General features: G+C 31.4%; 2 protein-coding genes across 5 annotated transcripts; one reads left to right on the top strand and one right to left on the bottom strand.

The window, feature by feature from the left end:
- The first annotated feature begins 2,164 nt into the window (after positions 1 to 2,164).
- LOC110693707 (rac-like GTP-binding protein ARAC2) lies at positions 2,165 to 6,792 on the top strand. Of its 2 annotated transcripts, none has more exons than XM_021870879.1 (7): positions 2,165 to 2,522; positions 2,779 to 2,866; positions 2,954 to 3,063; positions 3,909 to 3,972; positions 4,078 to 4,142; positions 4,605 to 4,670; positions 6,480 to 6,792. In XM_021870879.1, the coding sequence occupies exons 1-7, from the start codon at positions 2,424 to 2,426 to the stop codon at positions 6,495 to 6,497; spliced, it is 510 nt and encodes a 169-aa protein (XP_021726571.1). In that variant the 5' UTR covers positions 2,165 to 2,423; the 3' UTR covers positions 6,498 to 6,792. The 2 variants fall into 2 exon arrangements, with proteins under 2 accessions (XP_021726571.1, XP_021726570.1); XM_021870878.1 differs by having other exon boundaries at positions 2,166 to 2,522; positions 6,467 to 6,789.
- An 11,525-nt stretch (positions 6,793 to 18,317) lies between these two features.
- Positions 18,318 to 22,835, bottom strand: LOC110693705 (WUSCHEL-related homeobox 9-like). 3 transcript variants are annotated; one of them, XM_021870872.1, is made up of 5 exons: positions 22,391 to 22,835; positions 21,904 to 22,208; positions 20,780 to 21,703; positions 19,603 to 19,889; positions 18,318 to 18,662 (listed from the first exon to the last, which is right to left on the bottom strand). In XM_021870872.1, exons 2-5 carry the CDS (start codon positions 22,058 to 22,060, stop codon positions 18,639 to 18,641), a joined length of 1,392 nt encoding a protein of 463 aa, XP_021726564.1. In that variant the 5' UTR covers positions 22,061 to 22,208; positions 22,391 to 22,835; the 3' UTR covers positions 18,318 to 18,638. The 3 variants fall into 3 exon arrangements, with proteins under 3 accessions (XP_021726564.1, XP_021726565.1, XP_021726566.1); XM_021870873.1 differs by having other exon boundaries at positions 18,318 to 18,563; XM_021870874.1 differs by having other exon boundaries at positions 21,925 to 22,208.
- Positions 22,836 to 23,572: the final 737 nt, after the last annotated feature.

Here is a 23,572-nt window from a genome sequence, read left to right as displayed (position 1 = left end):
ACACCCCTTCACCCATTCCCCCTTCCTTTATCCATGTCTGGTGCCCTTTTCCCTTCCCCATTTTCGATGCCCCTACCCATCCCTTCTCCATTTTCGATACGCCCTCCCTTTCCCTTCCCAATTTCCGGCCCCTACTACCTATCTCCTTCCCCCGAAATCATAACCAATCGAAAATGTTGGTTGTGTAAAGGGAAAAGGAATAAAATTGGGGATGATGAAGGGAGGGGGATTGAATCTTCTACGGGGAGGAGAGGTGGGGGCTGAAATCGGGAACGGGGAAGGGAGGAGCCCGAAATCAAGGTTGTGGTTCTCGGTGAAAGGGGGGTTTTAAATTTTTTCTGGTTTCAGGTGATTGGTCTTGGTGGGGGTGGTGGATGCCGGTGAAAGGGGAGTGGGTAAAGGGGCATGGAAAGTGGGAAAGAGGGGTTTAATTTTTTTTTTAAAGTTTTTTCAAAATTAAAAATAATAAATTAACCAATCAAATTAGAACACGTGTGTCCCAAAATTACCTGAAAAACAAGTAACCGGTTTCTTGTTTCATTTTTGGCAAATACATGTGAAAGGTGTTGTTATTCTGGAATAATCAAAAGGTGGTGCTATTATGGGAAGACCGCCCAAAGGTGGTGTTATTTTTGACAAATTTTCCAAAATTTTATTCTTAACTATACCCAGTTATATAGTACTTTGACTAGCTTTGATAATTTATATTTAAGTAAAATAATAATCATGTGAGATCTTGTTAGATTTGTCTCAATTTTTACTATTTTAATGTCAAATGTTTATAATATTCAAATATTGGTAATTAAAGATTTTAACGATTAAAATCATGGATCGACAAGCGTGATAAGAGAAATGTTGCAACTATAAAAAGATAGAGGAAGTATTATTTTACTCTTTTGCCGAAAAATCCACGTACACCCCCTAATAGGACACTAAAAATAAGGCGAGCGAGTATCATTTTTGGAAATATTTTTAATTGTTATCAAATGTCCCGGGGGCATTCATTAGTAAATAGTAATATACCTGCTATTAAAAAGCCCATAAATATTGCGTATTGTTTTGTAGGCATAATTTAAATTTATTTAAAAAAAAAAAAGAAAAAGAAAAAGAAAAAGTCATACAAGCAATTTTTAAAAGACGTGAAATTTAAAAGTGGACAATGAGTATGTTCATGAAATCTATTTCAAATTTAACTCGTTAATTTGGTTTTAAATTATCTACAATTGAGTTGTATTTATGACATATGATGTGTGCCTTAAACTTAACAATTCAACTATTTACTATCAACTTTTTTTTTCACAAGATACTATCACCTTCTTTAAATCTTTAAGTTTTGCAATGGTGTCCTAGGCATAAAGTCAATATACATCACTATCATTTGTGATTTGTATAAGCAGAAGAAGAAGAAGAAGAAAAAAAAAAGAAATAAAGATCAATAGATGATAATTGCTTGGTGGATTAATATCAAACATTAGTCACATAGCACGTTTTGCCGTTTTATGTGCGACTAGTTTGTGGACTAATAGATGATAAATGATAATTGCTTGGTGGATTAATATCAAATATTAATATCAAAAAAGAATCTCTTAAGCCTTGTTTGTGGACCAAACTCTCCTCCTCCTTGTTCGAGTTGCCCAGGCCCATTTCATATTGTTTCTAAATTTATCAGTAAGTTATACGGAGTAACATATTTGAGTAACTTTTGGTTTATAAAACCTCAAATAAGAAATAAGAATGGAAAATTTATTTATATAGTCATAAAACCAATTATCTCCATATGATCTCACAAGAACCTCATTATATAGTCATAAAATCAAGACAATAAAAATTTCCAAAACTAACCAATTCCGAGGAATTATCAATGTATAAAGTCCGTTTAAATCTAGTTATATAAACTCTAGTAATTGTCAAAAGATGTTGCTTCGCTAAACAACCACCATTTCCTTTTTATCATCATTTTTTCTACCTTTCAATCACTTTAACCACCAAAAAAAGACCTACTTTAGTTTTTATTGGATAGTACTAGCAACTATCAAGCCTTGCATTTAAAGGAAAGCAAAGTCATTGGTGTTATAATCATCAATTAGAAACAAAACTTTATATTATAATTTTTTAAAAAAATAAATCTACCTATAATCCTATATAGTGGTGGTTGTTTAAGTTGTTAGAACCATCAAACTCCACCAACACTTCTTTTTATAAACATGTTATTATATATCAAGTTATAATATGATTCTTAATTAAATAAAAATATATCTTATAATTTTTGTTACATTTTTCCTAGGATTCTCTTTTTTTGAAATGGGTTGGAATATATACAAGGTCTTACTCTTAGGAAGTTTAGTTTTTTAGTAGCTTAGGTTACATTGATTTGTTCTTTCAATATAGATTTACCCAAAGAAATTAATTACAAGGTAATTAATATGAGTACTGCTAGATTTATCAAGTGTGTTACTGTTGGAGATGGAGCTGTGGGAAAAACATGCATGCTTATTTCCTATACTAGCAACACTTTCCCTACGGTACGTTTGTTATTTTTGTCGAAATTTATTTATATCCTGTTTTACGCCTAGTTAGTCTTTATAACTAACTTAATGGGAGGATCGGGTGTTGTAAAGACTACTTTTTGCTTTAAAAATAGTAATTTTAATTTTATGATCAACCAAACAAGCAGCTATTTCGTTAGAGACATTCTAATGAGCTTTCGTTGCATGCATTTAAAAATCGATCATATAAAGATTTTCGATTTCATATTCTTCATACTTGTTCTTTTTCCAGGATTATGTGCCAACAGTTTTTGACAACTTTAGCGCAAATGTGGTGGTGGATGGTAACACTGTGAACCTTGGCCTTTGGGATACTGCTGGTTAGTCCATTTCTTCATATTTTTTATATGATGAATAATAATTAAGTATATTTGCTAAAATCATAAAATTGGGTTATGAAATAATAGGACAAGAAGATTATAACAGATTAAGGCCTCTAAGTTACAGAGGAGCTGATGTGTTTCTCTTGGCTTTTTCACTGATCAGTAAGGCTAGTTATGAAAATATCTATAAGAAGGTACATTTCAAGCTTTTGCAATTCTCTATCTCAATCAATTTTCTATCATATGTATTAGCCGCGTAATTTTGATGGAGTAATTAGCAAATTAATTAACTGCTTCATTTTTTACATTTTTTTTTCTTTCATTTTCTCTAAATTCATGAAAATAAACTCAAATAAAATTTGATGGATTTAAATATGGAGTAAGATTAATTTACTAAAAACAATATTTAGAAAAGGGGTTATATATCATGATTCATGAATGCACAAGTTTGGAATTTTTAAAAAAAAAAAATGAATGCACAAGTTAGGAACTAATTGGCATCTAACATTAGTTTAAACAACCTTTAAAAAAAATCGTGTATAGTTAAAATACATTTGAATGCATTAATATAAGTGAAAGTCGGGTAAATAAAATAACCAAATTAATAAGCAATTACACAACTATTTATGCTATTACTATTTTTATTCCATGTTATTTAATGTGACATATTGACTCTAAATGAGCCAAGGTAAACAAAGCCTTCTTATAATTCAATTCATATTGGAAAGATCAATGAAATATCATATATACGATTATAAAACTCACATTATGCATGTTTAATAACTAATACGTACATTGTATAGTCCAAGGACGCATATTTTAAACAGTATTTGATCTAAGATCAATTTCAAGTCAAATCAGTTCAGTCTTTACCTTTTTATTTTTTGGTATTTTGTGTTGCTATAAATAATGGCAGGTAACAACTTGTTGTATTGTATTTTCTAAGAAATTTTATTTTTAAGTGATAATCATTAGTATAATTTTCCATTTGAAAATCTGTATAATTATTACTTTAATCATCCATGCAAACCATGAACAGTGGATCCCAGAGCTGAAACACTACGCCCCAAATGTGCCAATTGTGCTAGTTGGAGCCAAATTGGGTAAGTTAAACACAACAACCTTTAAATTAGATTATAAGCTTTTGTTAATTTATAGCTTAAGTAAGCTATAATAATGTTGTTGAATACAATAATAATGATATATAGATTTGAGAGAGGACCAGCAATTCTTAAAGGATCATCCAGGGACAGCAGCTATTACTACTGCTCAGGCAAGTTGGTTTTTTAATTGTAGTACAAGTTACTCCAATTATCATTACTTGTACAAAACCAATGTTTGATAAACAATTATCACTAGTTGTATTATATTTATTTATTTAGGCAAAGGGGGAAGGTCAAATCTTTTTGGGCCTGGGGTTCCAATTATCATTACTTACTTATCCTATATAATCTTTAATTATTTTAACTTCTACTTTCTCCCTTTTTATTTAGTTGCAACACACTCCTTTAGCACGCATGTTAAGGAAGATATTAGAATGGATAAGCGAATAAATTAATTTTACAAAATTTTACCACCTATAAGAAGAAAGGGATAAGTTGCTACAGTTTAAATTTTATAATCTAATTCATTCGTTTATCAAGTTTAATCACCTCATCGGTAAGCATAATAAAAGGTGTGTGGCAAGTATAAAAAAACAGAGGAGTATTTAACAAGTTTTAACGCGGTCCAGCAGGGTGAGGAGCTAAAGAAGATGATTGGGGCCGTTGTTTACATCGAATGCAGTGCCAAGACTCAACAGGTACTTACTATAATATGAGTAACAAAGTTAACATGTACTCAGTATCCAATTATCCAACCATGTTAAATTCGGACATTTTTCAAATTTATTTGAAGTTGTCATGAATCATATTGACCTATAACTGATCTGAAATCGAAATACTCATTTCTAAATCATGATTAGAGCTTGATTTAGTCGATCCAAATAGCTTATGTGCTAACTGTATTAATGTAAGCTTGTAATACAAGGTTTTATTTTAAATTTGACATCTTGAAGTATAGGTTGGCACCCAAAATAGAAAAAGTATGGACATGAGAAATTGAGAAGAAAAAAAAGGGTTTTTCTACCTGGAACCCTTGAGTTTTTGAGTTTTCTATCTTGTACCCTCTCAAATTCAAATTTCTACAAGGTAACCTTGAGTTATTAATTTGTTTTACATTGTACCCTTAAGTTTTTGGACTTTTCTATATGGTACCCTTGAGTTGTAAAATAAATTACTCTAAATTAATTTGACTCAAGCCAACACCATCCAAACGACTTATTTAGCACCTTCAAAGACAAAACTAGCATGTTTATTGCAAAAAAAGGACTAACAACTCTAAAACAAGCTCTTTTAGTTAAGTAGGAGCAAGAAAATTTCTTATCTTCCATCTCAAACAATCACACAAAACTTCCATTAAATAGCAAATAATGAAAATCGGTGGTTCCTCCATCGAATATAAGTACACAAGTGGTAAATAGATCATTTAGATGGTGTCAATTTGAGTCAAATTAAGTTCGAGTTATTTATTTTACAACTCAAGGGTACTATGTAGAAAAATCCAAAAACTCAAGGGCACCTTGTAGAACTTTGAATTTTAAAGGGTACAATGTAGAAAATCCAATAACTCAGGGGTACCACCTATAAAAACCTGGAAAAAAAAAAAAAAAAAAAAAGTAATCCTTTGGCCTCTATTATTTGGTTTGGCGATCTTAGGACTAAAAATACTCGTAAATAAGGACTTGATCAATACAACCTAAGGCCCAATTTGAGATTTGATAAATGGACTTGATCAAATGTGGGCCTGTGTAGCATGTGCTACTCTAGAAATTAAGTCAATCAAGTGACTTTTACCAACAACTTGAAAGAGAATATAAAATTAATTACAATTTCAAGGTACTTTCTCTGTTTCGAATTAGTCAAATATCGAGTAAATGGTACTTTGTAATACTCCGGAGTAGTGTATTTTTTTTACTGAAGTTACTAGAAGTTAGGTCACAGCTTTTATACAATGAGCGAAATAATTTAATGATTTTTTATAAAAAAATAAAAAATAAAAGTAATTATTAAGAAAATATATAAATAAATCTTTCTTAAAAATTATAAAATAATTCAATAAAAAAAATAGTCTATTTCTCATATGAAAGTATAGTTTAATATTCAACATGGCTTTATAAAGAATATGATTCAACTTATCTGAAACGAAAGGAGTATATATATTTTCATTATTAAATAGATGCAATATTATGACTTTTGTACTATTCAGTAGAGTAGCTATCAAAAAACTATTATGAGAAGTAATTGGTTATATTGTCTCGAATGGAAGTGCACTATTAGAGGTTAGAGAGAGAGAGAGAGGAAAAAAAAAGTGAGTTGTTAAAAGAGAGCCTCTCATTTGATGATTTAGCAAAAATGAGAACATTTGGTAGTAATGAAAGAATTTTAATTAAGAAATCATTACTCTTGCTTAAGAATCTTGTCTAAATACCCTAAAAATTAAATAAATGATTGATTATAAACTCCTAATATGTTTAATTGGGTTTTAATAATATTTCAGAATGTGAAAACAGTGTTTGATTCAGCAATAAAGGTAGCATTGAGGCCACCTAAAATGAAGAAGAAGCATGTAGGCCGGAGGTTCAAAGCATGCACGTTCCTTTGATACTAAGCATTATTGCTTTTATTTTTAATGCTCTTATTATTGTTCGTCTCAAGAACATTGTAAACAAGCAATATTATTTTTGCTAGTAAAATTAAATGCCTTAATATTCATCACTTTTTTTAATTTTTTTTTTTTTTTTTTTACTTTATAAACATGGCTCTTAGCAATTTAGTCTTTAAGTGATGACATTAATTAATAGAGAAATTATTATTCTTATATAAGTAGATGTGTTTTTTGCTTTGTTAGTTTGTATCAAAATAATCTTCATTGAGAATTTCTCAATTATAGCATATTAAGCGTATATACAATTACAATTGAAACTAGGTCGCCGGTTTATACAAATTCAAATTTTGATCTCTTTAATATTTATAGAAGTGCGAGGATCCAAATAGAATTCTACAACACTAAATTTACTTAAAATTAACAATACTTAGCTACCAACACAGTTTGAAAATATGAGATTATGATAGATTTATTAAAATAAGAATACATGTTTATCCTCGAAAACTAACCTAGCTTGAAGCTTGATGTAGAGAACAATAGATGATATACTATACAATTTTGCAAAAAATAATAAAACAACCGATATAGAACAACAAAATAATCAAAGAGAAAAATGAATGGATTTAAACATAGAAAATGTTTTAATAGTTGGAGAATTGAAGATTTAATTGGCAATCTTTCACTATGGAAACCAAAGAGGTTCAATGATAATTTACATGCAAAATGCAAAGCAATCTATCAATATCTCTAACAAAAGTGACAACGAACTGGAAAAACATCATGTAAAAATTTAAATGGCATACTAAACTTATTTATTTTGTATGCCATAATAATAGACATAAACTATACACCAAGAAGAACACATACAAAGACAATTTCAAAACAACAACCCCTACTTGTAGCTTGTCTTTGGGTCACACTTCAGAATACCATACCATGCATGCATGTTAGTTGTCAACATTTAATACAATGTCCAAGGTTTTTTTTCGTATGAGTAGATAAGATGAAAGGCTATCTTACCAAGCCGAAACCTCTCATAGGTCAACCTAGCTAGTCCGGATTATTTTGCATAAAGTATATATGAAGAAAGATAATTAAGGGAATCCTCTCCCTCAAATTGTCACTGGTGGGTATTAAACTATCACAACTATACCCATAATTGAATGAAATTTACATAATACATCCTAAATGCTTTAGGGTTTTTTTTTTCAATTGTTTTAATCAAACATTATCCTACTTTTACTCCTTAAAATTTGTGAGTTTTTTTTCTTTCTCTACACAATTCATAATTAATTAATCTATTTATACAAAAAAAAAAAAAAAAAAAAAATTAAAATCACCCCATATAAATGTACAAAAACTTGGAATAAAAAAATCCAACTCTTAATTCACAATTGATACAAATCAAAACTAAAATCTACTCCATTCTATACTCTACGAAATACATACATGCATCTCTATTCAAAAAAAAAAAAAAAAAAACATGCATATTACAACCACTTTTTTTTTACGATCTTGCTAACGAGCGCCCCGGGGCGTTAGATAAGGATAAATTATATTGGCTTAAATGGTATTAACTTAGGAATTCATGATAAAATCACGCGTCGTTCGGTGTAATTAATGTTAATTTTACTCTAATATTTGCACTTTAGTTCTCTTATCTAACGCCCCGGGGTCGCTCATTAGCTTTTGCCTTTTTCTTATAATTATTTTTAAGCTACCTTGTCTACTTAATACTTTCCCAAAATTATTTATGGCAACATCATATCCTATGAAATTAAATATTAATTATTTGTGTATTTATTAATCTACTAGATATCAACAATTGAATTCATTGTAGATTTTTTTTTTCCTAAATTCCATTTCTCCTTATTACGGAGTATTTTTTTCATAAAAGATTTTGTATTAGAACCTAAGCCAGTTAGCAATTAAATATCAATTTTTATTGAGTAAATTTCTCAATTTTGATTTATTATATGTATTAATTATAAATCCGAGCATAATTCGGACATTATCTAGTTGATGATAAGAAAATGATACTAGTAAAGTAGTAAAATTATACAAAGTACATAATGTTAAATACATATGTGGTTTGAGAAGTGGATAACTCCAACGATAATGTACGTGTTAGACTATACATACAGTATGTAACAATTTTAAATCCACAACACAACCTACTTATTGATGAATTCATGATGCACTTATTATCAAAAAGTGAGATCATGTCAATTTGTTAGGTACGCTAAATCGCTTATAACCATTAATAGCTCCTCGCCTCCTCTCAATAAATGCTTCACAATAGTGTAAACAAATAAAAAAATTAGCATTATTAATCTATTTCAAATTGCATTAGCATGGATTCATGATCAGATCAATAGCGTAAATTTAGCATCATTAATCTATTTACTTATGATGCATCAGATTGTTTTTAAAAAAAAAATTAAAAAAAATTATTTATTTATTTATTTATAGATTTTCACCACATTTATATTACTCTATTACTTTAAAAAGGAACATTAAAAAGAATAATCTCAAATTTGCCTCTACTGTTCAAAACAATCCCACTTTTAAGTAATTTGGAAACATTTCAACCTTTGGCCCCCCATCTGCTTAGAATGGTCCTTCACTAATTTGCTAACTTGGTAACCGGCTTTAAAAGGCGACTTGCAACACGTCACATTTTTTTATTAGTCCTTTTTAAAACTAATTTAAAAAACAAAAATAATTAAACAAAAATTAAAGAAATTTTGATGATTACTACCTACAATTGTTGCTATTTAGCAATAATCACCTATAATTTTTTATTTTTTATTTATTTATTTTTTTTTTTTTGAATTTTACTACCTACTATATTTTTTAAAACAACGAAATTTCTCACCTACTTGGCTCTCAATTCAAATGTTACATTTATGTGGGGCCTACTAACTAACCTCCCACTCTTTTTTCCTCCTTTTTTTTTATTTCTCACTCAATTTCTCATTCCATTATATTGTTTTGATATTTAAAAAAATAGTATCATGTAAAATTCAAAAATAAAAAATAATAATATGTAATTGTCAAAAAATCAATAAATTAATTATTAAAAAAAAAAAACTTTCCCTTTTTCTTCACTCTTACCCAACTTATACCGGCCCCTTCCCTATGCTGGAGCTTGCCCCATGCTCGCACTATTACAAAAAAACCCCTATTGAGTCACCTGTAAATGACCTAACGAGTCGCCTCAAAGGCGACTCTATAACCACCGACACGATAGCTTCCAACTTTAGGAGTCACCTCGGAGGAGACTCGATAGCTTTTATATAAGTTGCCTATTAGTTGTTAGGCAACTCTATAGGTTAAGCTATTGTGTCACTTGTGGTTAAAGAGGCGACTCAATAGGTTAATCTATGGTGTCGCTTGTGTTGAAAGAGGCGACACATAAAAAATTAATATTTCTTTCTAGGAAAATTTGTCAGGGACAACCTTTTATAAAGCAATTTTTGTTTGGGACAACCTTATAAATTTTTTTTTTGCAAAGTCAGACCACTTAATTTTATTTTATTTTTTTTTTGTAAAGGAAGACCAACCCCCACTTTCAGGCCATTGACCACCGGATTCAGGCGTTGACTCCCACGTGACTAGCACGTGCTCCTCTTTTCTTCTAATTACACCCCTTTTCCCTCCAATTTTATCACATAAAACCCCTCCCCCCACCAGCCATACCACCTTCCCTGCCGCCACCCCTGCCAACGATCGGCAACGCCGGCGGTCTCCGGAGCCTAGCTGACCTTTCCCCTCCATTTTGCCCTTACCCCGACCTTCCCCTTTACCCACCGCGCGACCACCAAACGTCCCAACGAAACCCTAACCCTTTCAAACCCATCCCCTTCTTTCACCACCATGACCCAATCCCTTGAGCTACAATGTTATCCGCAGATGCTGGTGTAAGGGTTGCTAAGCTGCGATGATGATACTTAGTGTGCTTGTGCGTGGCTGCTGCGATGGTATATTTAAAAGCTGCTTGGTGCTTTTGCAAGGAGCACTAGAGCTCGGGCAGCGGCAATGGCCGTGGGCATAGGGTAAGGGGGAAAGGAAGGGGTGGGTCGCCTTGGAGAATGGTGAAGCTGGGTGCCGATTCTACTTAGCATGCTTAATCTCTGGTTCTTTGCTTGGAAGGTTGAAGTTCTTGCCATTGTGCCAAAGTTACATTATATGTAGATACGATATTGTAACTATTTTTAATATATTGTAAGAACCTATCGAGTCGTGTCTTACATATTAGGTAACTTATTAGGTAGTGGTCATATAATAAAGCACTTAACAAGTCGAACTTTTTGAGTCGCCAGTATATAAGGTGCGACTTGTAGATATATCGCCTCATACTAATTAGGCGACTTGCTAAGTTGGAGTTAAAATCAACAAAACACCTAACGATTCACCAAATATACATTAGGTGAGTTGGTAGGTTTACAAGTTGCATCATATATGCATATGACTCTATAATCTGACTTATTCGGTGGCTTAAAATAGATTTTCAAAGTCACCTGTATATAAGGTGTGACTCATTAAACTATTAAGTCGCCTTATACATATTAAGCGACTCATTAGGTGAGAGTTATAGCTATCAAAACTCACCTATTAAGTCTCCTACTATGTATAAGGCGACTCCACAGGTTTTTGAGTCGCACCTTACGTCACTACAAGAAAAAGGTCTAATTCCGACGGAACGGTTCCGACGGACATGAAAATCCATCGGAAAACACTTAATTTAAACCACCAAATAAGCCGGGTTATAGAGTCGCATGCACAAATGGGGCGACTTGGTAGCCTATCAAGTCGCCTCATAGATATTAGGCGACTCGTTAGGTGCTTTGTTGATTTTAACCCCAACTTAACAAGTCACCTAATAAGTATGAGGCGACTCGTTAGGTTTATAAGTCGCACCGTATGTACAGGTGACTCTAAAAGTCTGACTTATTAGGGGTTTTTTATAGTAGTGCCGGCCAACCCCTTCCCTACCCCTGCGTCGCATCGTCAGAATATCCACCCCTTTCCCAGCTCTCCGTCCGACACACGCCCCCGTCATGAGCGACTTTGCTCTACTTCAGGGATGAGGTTTTCGGGGTGGGGTGGCATCTTCGGGAGGGACTGCGTTTTCAGGGTCGGGTTTTTGGGGTGAGGGTGGCATTTTCGAGGAGGGGTAGCCTTTTTGGGGTTGTGCGGTTTTTTTTTCTTACAATAAAGAGTAAATATATTAATCATCAAAATAATGTATTTTCACACTTTTGAGGAACAAGTAAACTTGATGCTATTATTGAAAGACGAATAAATTATTAAACTAGAAATATGCATGGCCTGTAATTAATAAAAACATGCAAAAAAATTTAAAAAAAATATGTAATTGTAAGAAACTAGCGGCGTGATTTAAGAACTTAATCTAGGTATGATATTGAATACTACCGTCGATACCTTATACTTCCTCCGTTTCTATTTAGTTGACGTGTTTGATTAAGACATATATATTAAGAAGAGGAGAGAGAATGAAAAAGCAAGTGGAGCAGCTTGTAAATGGAAGGTAAAAAATCTACCCTAAAAGAAAACGTATCAACTAAAAAACTTCCTAAAAAAGAATATGTATCAACTAAAAAGAAACGGAGGTAGTACTTCGTAACACTTAAGGGTGTGACTTGGGGCCTGTTCTCTTCCGTTGAAATTCAGTTCAGTTCAGTTCAACTTTTAATTTACGTCTAATGATATTGCTAATGATATAAAGCCAAATTTCATTCTTTTAAGCTCTTAATACAACGACAACAACAACAACAACAACAACAACAACAATAATAATAATAATAATAATAATATTAACAATAATAATAATAATAATAATAATAATAATAATCAATAAGTAATAAATAATAATAATAATAATAATAATAATAATAATAATAATCATAAATAATAATAATAATAATAATAACAATAATAATTGAAATAATAATACTAATAATAATAATCAATAAATAATAATAATAATCATCAATAAATAATAATAATAATAATAATAATAATCAATAAATAATAATAATAATAATAATCATCAATAATTAATAATAATATTAATAATAATATGTACATTTGTATATACACATATGTATAGTAATAAATAATCAATAAATAATCAAAACTCACTAATCCGTGGTTAAAAATCACTAATTAATAAGTTCAGTTCAGTTCAGTTCAATTCAGTTAATCGGAACAGGCCCTTGGTGTAGCAATTTTTTCTTAGTTTTAAATTACGCATATGCAACATATATAGATGTCAATTTGATCGGGTCAGATCTAGTCAGATTAGGTTTATTCTGATGCTAAATTATTAGTGTTGTAAATTAAATTTTAAATCGATTTCGGATAAAAATTGTGTCTGGTCGTTATTTGTAATAAGATTTGACACCTTTGCAGCTATGGGTAATTGCCTAATTGGGTAACTTACACATTTATATTTACTTTTGTTAAAAACAGGTCTGGGCCGCACCAGTCACGGGAGAGTGCAAGTCTACCACTTTACAAAACCAAGGAGATTCCACCTCAAAACCATATGGTAATGAGGGGAGTAGCCCGTTAACCTTATATTATGGTGGTAACTCTTCTTTCAATGTGGAATTCCATTACCACTACACTCCCCTTTTAGTGTTTTATTGTGGGACAAGAGAATGCTCACATGTTGATTGTTCCTGGGCTCAACAACTTTAATACTCTAACGTCTCGTATACTAAAATAATATTGATATGTCTCTCAATACATTGTATATGTACTAGTACAGTATACTAGTACCCAAGTTCTGATGAGCTTTGATGCATAATACACACGAATGAGAAGTTTACAAGAGACTGAGCAAAATCGGTAAATCTTTGAGAAATAGTGTAACATCTGCAGCTATTTTCAACTCCAGTTTGGTTAAAAAAATTTCGACCAAAGCAACTAATATCCCTCCATTTTGTCAGCTTCTTGTTCCTTTTGATATGACTAGAGATCCATCGATCAGCTATTTTGATTAGATGTTAGATATTAGATGTTAGATTCGATCTGTGGTTGAGTGATGCAATGTATGTTTTACGTGCTTACTTCTAACAACAGTATATGTCTCTAGTCTTTTTAGATTGCATTTATAGCTACCAAACGGTCCAAGTTAAACCTACGTCTATCAAACTCTTTTCATTTATTGTAATAGCACTACTATCTCGAATATGTACCCGTGTTTATCGGATCTCTTCATCTAATTCCGATCATTGGTTTGGACACTTAACGCTTCTTTTTTTATTAAACATAAATATGAAATACTTGAGTCATATGAACTCAATCCGAATAAGGCCCAGTTATTTTGAGTTTTTGGGCAAGTTGAGCGGAGCAAATTGAGTCAGCAAACCAGAGCAGATTGAACAACTCAAAAGAACAGAGCCAAAGGCCTAACGAGGATGAATACAAATAGCTAAAGGTGACATTGGGCCATACCGGCCCATAGCATAGCATAACATAACACAATGCGAAAATAAATTGTACAGCAAGAGAAAACAATATGTACTGTATATCATAACATTTTTTTTTTTTAATTTTTATCTTGAGCTTATTTTAATAGCTCACGGCCAGAATTATACAACACAACAAAGTACATTAAAAATTAGTTAATCAAATTTAGGCACATAAGTACAATGCAACACAACATAATGCCGTGTGGTTGACACGACACATACTAAGTATGAGTTCGGCTATGACCAAGTTAACCTAGTAAAATTCAAGGCACACAAGCTCGACACAACCAAGTGAGTCAACAATAGTCATCTATTAAAATAGCGGGTTCAAAAAAGGGAAGTAGAAAAATAAAGGTATGATTGATGGAAGTTATATTAGAAGCTAAGCTTAGGGAGACAGATAGATGGGTAGGGTGTTGAGTGATGGGAGATCTATCGAAATGAGATAGCACTGCAAAGAGTTAAGTCAAAATATTAAAACCAAATTGCTTCACTCTTTGTCACGTTTAGTTACTGTTTTGCATGAACCGTCACGTTTCACAAACATCATTTATGTTCATGCCTCCACCACTACGTCCCCTCAATCAACACTCCTCTCGTACCACTATTCTTTCCACCAAGAATAAGCATATTCAATTTTAGGTTTCGTTTGGTTGACACGGGAAATAAATTCCTATAGGAAGTTGTATTTTATGGGAAATTATTTTCAAATAAAATTCTTAGGAATTTCTTTAAATTGTTTGGTTGTGCAAATGGAAAGTTGGAATTCTGGTGAACTTTGAATCACCAAGAGGAATAGGTAATTCACTTTCTAAATTTTGTAGGAAGTGGAAATTCCCATATATTTTTTCAATTTTTCCCATTTTTATTTTTTTATGTCAACCAAACAACGCTCCAAATTATAAAATTCCTTGAATTTTCATTTCCCCTATTTTACTTTGTCAACCAAACCACCCCTTATAATTGCATAATATGGTCATATCTCATATGGAGATGATAATATTCAAATCATGTACATGAAGCTAAGATGTTTAGGATAAGCTTTAACCACATTTATAATACTTTTTTGGGACAAATCTTAGAAAAAGTTTGCTAGGAATTTGTTAAAGGTTTTACGGGGTTTTAGTAATCACATCTGTTAAAAGAAAATAAACACAATCTCAAGTTAAAAGCGATAAATAATAGAACTATAATAATAATTATAAATCAAAGAATGAAGACCAACGTAGAAGAGACATTTTTGAGTAAGGCCGGAATATTTTTGAGCAAGGCATAATTATATGAGATATTTTAACATAAAAGTGTTGTAAATTGTATTAGACCATGTATGAATGAATTCTTTTTTTTTTTTACAACACATGTATGAATGAATTCTATTACAAAGAGCAACCTATTTATAACAACCTGTAAAATCTTATAAAGGCGTAATTAATCTTTGTTGTTTTGAGTTTTTGACAATACTAATTGACCTTTTTATCTGTTAGAAAATATTGATTACCTGTTCTCTTTAGCTTAATTTTAGTTCAGTTCAGTTCCTAATTTTCTTCTCTCTTAAACAATTCAGTTCAGCTCAGTTCATTTTAGTTCAGTTCAGCTCAGTTTAGCAAATCAGAACTGACCCTTAGTTGATTGATATTTCCTTAATTCGCTTCTTCATTTATGGGACGTTATTCTGCTTGTTGCCCAAGCATTCATTACACGTCATCAAATGATCTGAGCTTTGAAGGCAAGCTAACTTCATTTCTTAGAAAGGCTCAAAAAGGTGGTCGACTACTCAGAATGGTGCAGTTAAGTTTGTACTGTCCGTACTTAGTTAAGACCACTGCGCGAATAATATTTCGCCAATCAACGTGATTCGTTTTTTTATTTAGCTTTGATTGGTTCATTCTATACTCTTGATTGATTGCATAAGATCTTTAATTAATTGTTGATTTCTTGATTGGACCAATCAAATCCTTGATTGATGAGCTATGATTCCGTTTGATATCTTTGACTATGCATATTTTGCTTTTTCAACTTATTTTCTTATTATGTATAAGTGAAGTCATATTTTGTATTCTATAATTGATCATTTAATAATCTTTTCCTAATTTGTAGGTTTATAGAATTTGCTCCCAACAATATTGAGTTTTAATTACTTGCTATATTTAAGAAGTTTACCAAGCTGTGGCAAAAATATGCTACGTACGTAATTCTTCCATTCCTTTTTGTTTTTATGTTTTGACAGTCATTTTTAGTTTCTCTTTCAAAAAGATTTCAAATACTAAACATAACACACAAATTAAATAATACAATCCTAAATATATTTATATACACAACCACTTATTCCAAACTTCAACTATAACTAACCTTATACTTCGTAGTTGGTACTATACTATAAATAAATAAAATACAATTTATGAGATCTTTAGAATATGTCAAGCAAAAACTATCAGTATAATAATGATGATTAATTAGCTATTAGGGCATCTCCAATAGATAAGCAATACCACTTATAAGTGCTATAACCTGAGTTGACACACCATGTGTTTCAATAGTGAACTATAATACTTACAAGTTTGTTTTATAACCTGAGTAGTAATTTGATTGACTTTACATTCAAGAAATACTCCAAAAGTTTATTGGCATTTCATTTCTCAAATAACTGTTCGAGGTATATTTTTGTGAAAATGACTTCAAAATAGACTTTAACTTGAACATATAACCTTTGTATGGTTATTAGTTGGATTTAGTCGTACTAACAACTACTACTAATAATTCAATATAAGTTAGCTAGATTTAATCCCAAGAACAACATCATTTTACATTCTTCTACAAATTAATTATGTCAGCAATAACAAATATCACGGATTTGGTAATTAAAATGAAGATAGGCCAAACTCACCATCCCCCTCCATCCCAAACTTTTAAGTTTATATTAAATTATCTTTTATATTTCCTATGTTTCCTTATAGCTGCAACACTCCTCTATTCAAGCTTTTCGATGCATGATATCAATCGTTAATATCTTTAATTACCAATATGTAAAAATTATTAACATTTGATATTAAATTAGTATAAATCGAGACGATAGATTTCTATCAGTGCCATGTGCTGGCATGGGCCTGGTCCTTCACTAATGAATATGTCCAACCGGTTTTTTCATAGCTATAAATTATCAAAGCTAGCCAAATGAAAGACATGAATAATGTAAAAGTCAAACTGTCGCAACAAAAAAAAGAAAAAAGTAGTAAAAAAAAAAAGAAGGAAATTTCAATCAAGTTCTAAGTCCAAAGGAATAAAGAAGGAAATTTAGTCCATATAAGAGATGTATAAAGTCAATCGGCAATCACTATATTAGGTATCCCCAATACATTGGAAAATGGAGAGTGCGAATCTATTCCTATAAGTTCATCATACCATCTTTACACTAGGTACTTGATAGATAAATGTGATCTTTACACAACAACTATCGTCCACAATAATATATATTATGTACAAGTAAACGAGCACAACATTCAATTGATTACAACTAAATAGAATTAAATAGAATTATACAATTAAATACAAAATATATCTTCTAATAACAAAACTTATTGTAACTTTCAAGTTTAAACTTTTATTGGCCAATTCTAAACAAAGTTTTTGCTAAGCAATGAGGTAAACTAGATAATTTATTCTATTGAAATTATTTAAATAATTAATTAACTTCCATAGAGTAAGATTTCTGTGAAAATATGGGATGGATAGGAAGTAGACCGGTGATCGGATGTCCACCCTTTTCTCTACACCACAAGTCCAAAACAATATAGATGACCTAAGCTAATTAGTGTAAAAAAAGAAAAAAAAAATAAAATAAATATAAATAAAAATAAAAATAAATGCCCAAACATAAAACAACCCTCCCCACAAAAAGAAGTGAAAACGTACCAAAAAAGCAAGGAAACGTCTAAGTTGCCCTAAAATACTGGCATGCATCAAGATAGTGATATCACCCAAGTCTGTTGGAATTGAATGTTTGACGTTTCACACACATCACTCATGAGTTCATCACATAACACACTCGATCCCAACATCTGTTGTCGTATTGATAGTGTAATTTCAATTTGTAACGTGACAGTTAAATCTAAACAAAACAATATATGAACATTTGCTACTTGTTAATTTGTAATGTTGTTTCAACTAATAACGTAAAATTAAATAGGAACCAAAGTAAAAACGTATAAGTAATCAACTTGTTAATCTCAATTTAGAGCAAGAAAGTGTAGTAATCACTTTATTAACCAAGATTATATGTACTAGCTGTCTAGCTCACAAGGGGAAAAAAGTTCATTGAACCATACATAATTATCTCAAATTACATAAACTAGCTATAATAAGAAACTTGTAAAACTAAATTAAATCTATAATAGTCTAATAATACTAGTTCAGAAGGGGGTGAACTTCTTTCCATCTTTCTAGTATTGATCCTCATTCGTTGCCGGCGTCGGAAAGCTCCTCTAGATCTGCACAAGATGAGAAGAAAAACATTGTTCTCAAATAAATGGCGCATCATAGCTACGGAGTACTTAGCTAGCTAGCTATGTCCAATTCATTGTATTCCACTGCAAATGAAGATGGCAACAATAATAAGCATTTTACTTAATCAAAACTAATTAATATACCCAAATATATGATTGAATTGCAAGCTGGAAACTATGGGATGAAATAACATAATGTATACAAAAATAGAAAGCAATCAAAACCTGACAAATTTGACTTCAAGTTTACATGCACTGTTTATTCATTCAACGTACCAAAGAATTTTGAACCTTTGATGTAAGTTTTTTTTGCCTAAATGATTGAATAAATTTATTGCTAATCAAGATTGTTCTTTTTCACTTTATTAAAAATAAATAAAAGTTAGTCTTTTATACCATAAGAAGTTAACTAGTTAAGAATTTAAGATGTTCCTATATAGTTAATGTTTCAAGCAAATTAAAGTATTTTAAATTCAATTACTATTAAAAATAAACTTTGATTATTATAGTTACACATGAAAATTAGAATTATTTTGATTCGATAACATTGGAGAAACTATGATCATCTATCTAAATATAAACAACATATAACCTTCCCAAATGGGAAAAAGAATTGAACGATTTGTTCCAATGTTTAAAACAATAGAGTATCTCTTTGATTATAAGTAAACTCCTTACCAAATTTAGACGTGTTATAAACAGCATTAAATTTTTCCACATGGTAAAAAAATGTGGTGATCGTTATGTGTTCCATTATATATACCCTTCCATTAAAAGAAAACTCCTTACTAATTTAAGACGTTTCATAAATCACATTTATTTTGTCCATGTGGTTAAAAAATGAATTGAATGATATGTGTTCCATAGTTTTCATCATTACATAATCCCTTAGATCATAAGTAAACCTACTCCTTATGAATTTAAGACTGTAAAAAAAGTTGTCACTTCACTTTTCATATTAACAAAAGTTAAGAATAACTAAAAATGCAAGTTTAAGCACATAACATTATGGTTTCATTAATACCTGGTAAGGAAACCCCGGAGCAAGAAGATCCGGGGTAGAATCGAGCTTATGAAGCAACGGAGAGGCGGTAACACTACCAACAAGGTAGTAAGACGCACCATGTTGAAGTGGATGAACCGTAACACCCCATTCATTAGTCATAACCGGGTGTCCGGAACCAGAATGAACCAGCACAGCATCCTCCCCAAACTCCTCCTTAACATTAAACGGTCCGACCGGAAGCTCGAATTCCATCCCGTTAATAAACACCGTTGATTTCCCTGAAAGTCCAGCAGACTCACCTACACCTACAAACACACAAACAATTTTCCATTGAAAAAATTAAGCAAACAAATCAATAAAAAACAGTCAATCATAAAAACTGGCCATGCACACGTCCGGAGTTAGGAAGAGGGTGTTCAGTCTGCTGATTTTCTGTTGGGAAAAGACAAATTTAGCCCCTATTTGAAGTTACTATGACAAATCTGTCCTTAGTTTTTATAGGTGTGTTACATAATTTTCAGTTCAACTTATATGTTATGTTATGTTACATTACATCAATCATGTCGTATCACATTCAATATTCTTGTAGTTGTCTACCAAAATTTATTGGATACATATAATTATGAAATGATAAGTCTAACTAATAAATTTCCTAGCTTTTCATTTACCTGTCAAATCTTTCTAATAATAGGGTCAATAGTTTTATGGTCAATGTAAATTACTCTATCCTACCTAGTTTCTAGTTAGATTAATTACTCTCTTCGTTCTTTTATAACCGTCTTCTGAAATTATTATACACACGAATTAAGATGTTATATGTTCTTTTTATACAAGTAAAAGCAATGTTGATTCTTTTTATGCAAAAAGAGAAATTATTAGTTATTGCATGGATATTCAAAATCAACTAATAATATTTCATAGCAATCCTAATTTCAAATATAAAACAAATTAAAACACTACATTAGTATTATTAGTGACACATATCATGTGACCAAATACAAAACAATAAAGGAAACATATTAATTAAGTGATTAGTACTCTATAATCGTTACAAACTATAATTAAGGTCAAGCATTCAAATAATGTGCAAGTTATGTTAACTTCAACTAATTAAACAAATATCATGTGAAAAAAACAAAGTATAGTAAAGCAACATTCATGAAAAAAATGCATCTAAAAAAAATTTAAGCGTTACCTAGCAATTGACCAAGACTACCCGAAATCGCGGTAGGAACAACAGGAGAAGAGGAAGTAACAGCACAAGTAGAAGTATTAGGAGGATTAGTGACCAAGAAACTCAACTCTTGTTGAAACTTAAGCTTCTCAACTTCATGATCTCTCTTAGAATGAACACCACCAAACATATCACCTAGCAAGAGAGACGAGAACCCGCCTACGGCTTGATCGGAGCTAGCCGGGACATTGATTGTAGCCGATGCATCGTCGTGGTGGTGAGTTGGTCCAAAGCATAACCCTTGACTGAAACTATTACCACCACCACTTTGGTGCAAGGGAAAGAACAAAGGATCTTGAGGGACAAATTTATGAGTAGTAATATTAGTAGTAGTAGGAGGAATAAGTTGGTGGAAATAAGGGTTACATTGGTTAACACTAGTAGGAGAATTTCCAAATTGATCAACAACAACATTATTAGTATTGTTACTATTATTATTGTTGTTGTTGTTAATGCTATTGTTACTACTACTATTACCACCATAAGATGATGAGCCTCCTCCTGACCTAGAAGGCGGCACCTTACGAGGTGACGCCTTATCGGATGAGGAGGAGGAGGAGGACGCTGGCATTGGTTGCGGCGGGCTGTGGTGGTGATGGATACTAGTAATGACGTTATTGTTGGTGGCTGCGGCAGCGGTGGCGGCAGTGGTTTTAGCTTGGAGTGTGCGTTGCTTATGCTTACTTCGGGACTTACGGTTTTGGAACCAATAGAACACGTTGGCGTCACCAACTTGACCATACTCTTGGAGTTGTGCTCGGATCCTCCGAATCTCGTCTCGTGGCGGGTTTACCATACCCGAGTTGAATATCGCCTCTAGGATCCGAATTTGTTCCGGTTTCGGGTTCCACCTCGGCTTTGGCTCCGGACTCCTCTCTTCACAACCTATATCAATAAATAAAAATTCATTAAAAAAAAAAAATTACACATATAAAACCCTAGAGAAATGATAAATATAATCAACATATATTTTTTTTTTGTTATAATGAATACTTCTATCGTCCAAATTTAATTGTCGCGTATTCATATTAAATTAAACTATCAACGTGACTATTAATTTCAAACAGACGGAGAAAATATAATACCGGAAGAGAAAGGGGAATTACTCGAAGATGAACGGCCACATGAATTGGAGAGAAGAGACGATTGGTGATGATTGGAGTCATGTTGTTGTGACCATGGTTGATTATTGCACGGCTTGGACTTGAACATGCTCGGCCAGTGTCGATTCGACGACGCCATTTTTTATGATGATTTTTTTTTTTTTTTTTTGTAAGAAAATTATAAAAGAAAGCAACAAAGAACTTGAAATAGTTGTTGTTGATGAAGTTGCACTTGAAGTAGTTGCTAGGTTTTTAGCAACCCTTTATATAGTACTCCTTGTATGTACCTTCAATTATACATCAACAAATTAATTAGACAAAGAACCGCCTGTAAATTGATTAATAATTAAGCAAATAAAATACAAGATTAATCAAACTATATATTAAAAAAAATGTTATAGGAAGAGAAGAGGAAACCCATCATTTTTTGAAAAAAATAAAAATAGAAAAAATTGAAGAAAATATGTACCTTTTTAGTTGATATATTTGGATCTATATTTTTGTGTTTGTAAGTATATTAATTTTCTCTCTCCTAAGTTTGGTTTTGGTTGCAGAAGGAAGAGGTTATTGATTGAGGGGTGGGATTATTCTAATGAAGTGGAAGAGGTTGTTGCAGGAATAAATAGGGGGTGTGAATAGTTATTGCATTTTGCAAACATAACACTAATTTTGTTTTTATTTTATTTATATAATTTTTCTTAAAAAAAAAATAAAAAGTTGGGAGTTGAAAGCCTTTTGGATTGACTCGAGAGGAAAGATTAAATTCTTCAAAGATGACAGTTATAATCCTTTCATTTTAAACAAAAATAAATAAAATTGTAATTTTAATGTTTGAAACTAGGAGTAGAAATTGCGTAATTTGGTGAAAAAAAGAGGTAAAAGGAGAGAAGTAAAGTGTGATGAGTAGGATTAGATTCTCTTACTTCAAAAGAGTAAAAGAAGAAAGACTTTTCGAGTTTTCAAAATCAATAGAAGTTCATTGAATTGAATGAATGACAAATCGATCAATACTATACTTGTTACTTTTGACTCAAATGTGAAAAAGAATAATTTGTTCTTTCTTCATAACTAGTCATTTGTTCATAATTAGGGAGTAATTATGATACATGCATGGTTTTTTTTCAATTTTTGGTCAAGTTAGTTGAATACAAATGGAATGTTAATTAAATGTAATTCTTAATTAAGGTTATGCTAATATAGTAATATGTCCTTCAAAACAATAAAAAGTAATCGTATGTCTTTCTTCAAAAAAAAAAAAAAAAGTACTCCTATTGTAAAGCTAATGAGCGCCCTCGGGGCGTTAGATAAGAGAATTAAAGTGCAAATATTAGAGTAAAATTAACATTAATTACACCGAACGACGCGTGATTTTGTCATGAATTCCCAACTTAATACCATTTCAACCAATGTAATTTATCCTTATCTAACACCCCGGGACGCTCGTTAGCAAGATCGTTATATTTATAGAACAATATTAAGAAGTTCGAATAATCTAAGTATAATACTCGTATGATAGAGTAAATTTTGTATTAATTGGTGATAGACTATTAGAAATGCCATACATGTGTTTTAATTTTGAAAATTCAAACATGAACTGTGTGAATATGTAGTTATAACACGAAGTATTAAATATAGATTCATACTTTCTATA

The sequence above is a fragment of the Chenopodium quinoa genome, unplaced genomic scaffold (assembly GCF_001683475.1).
Source record: "Chenopodium quinoa cultivar QQ74 unplaced genomic scaffold, ASM168347v1, whole genome shotgun sequence".
NCBI lineage: Eukaryota > Viridiplantae > Streptophyta > Magnoliopsida > Caryophyllales > Amaranthaceae > Chenopodium > Chenopodium quinoa.
Note: the sequence above shows the minus strand (reverse complement) of the source record. Positions and strands in the feature narration are given on the sequence as shown.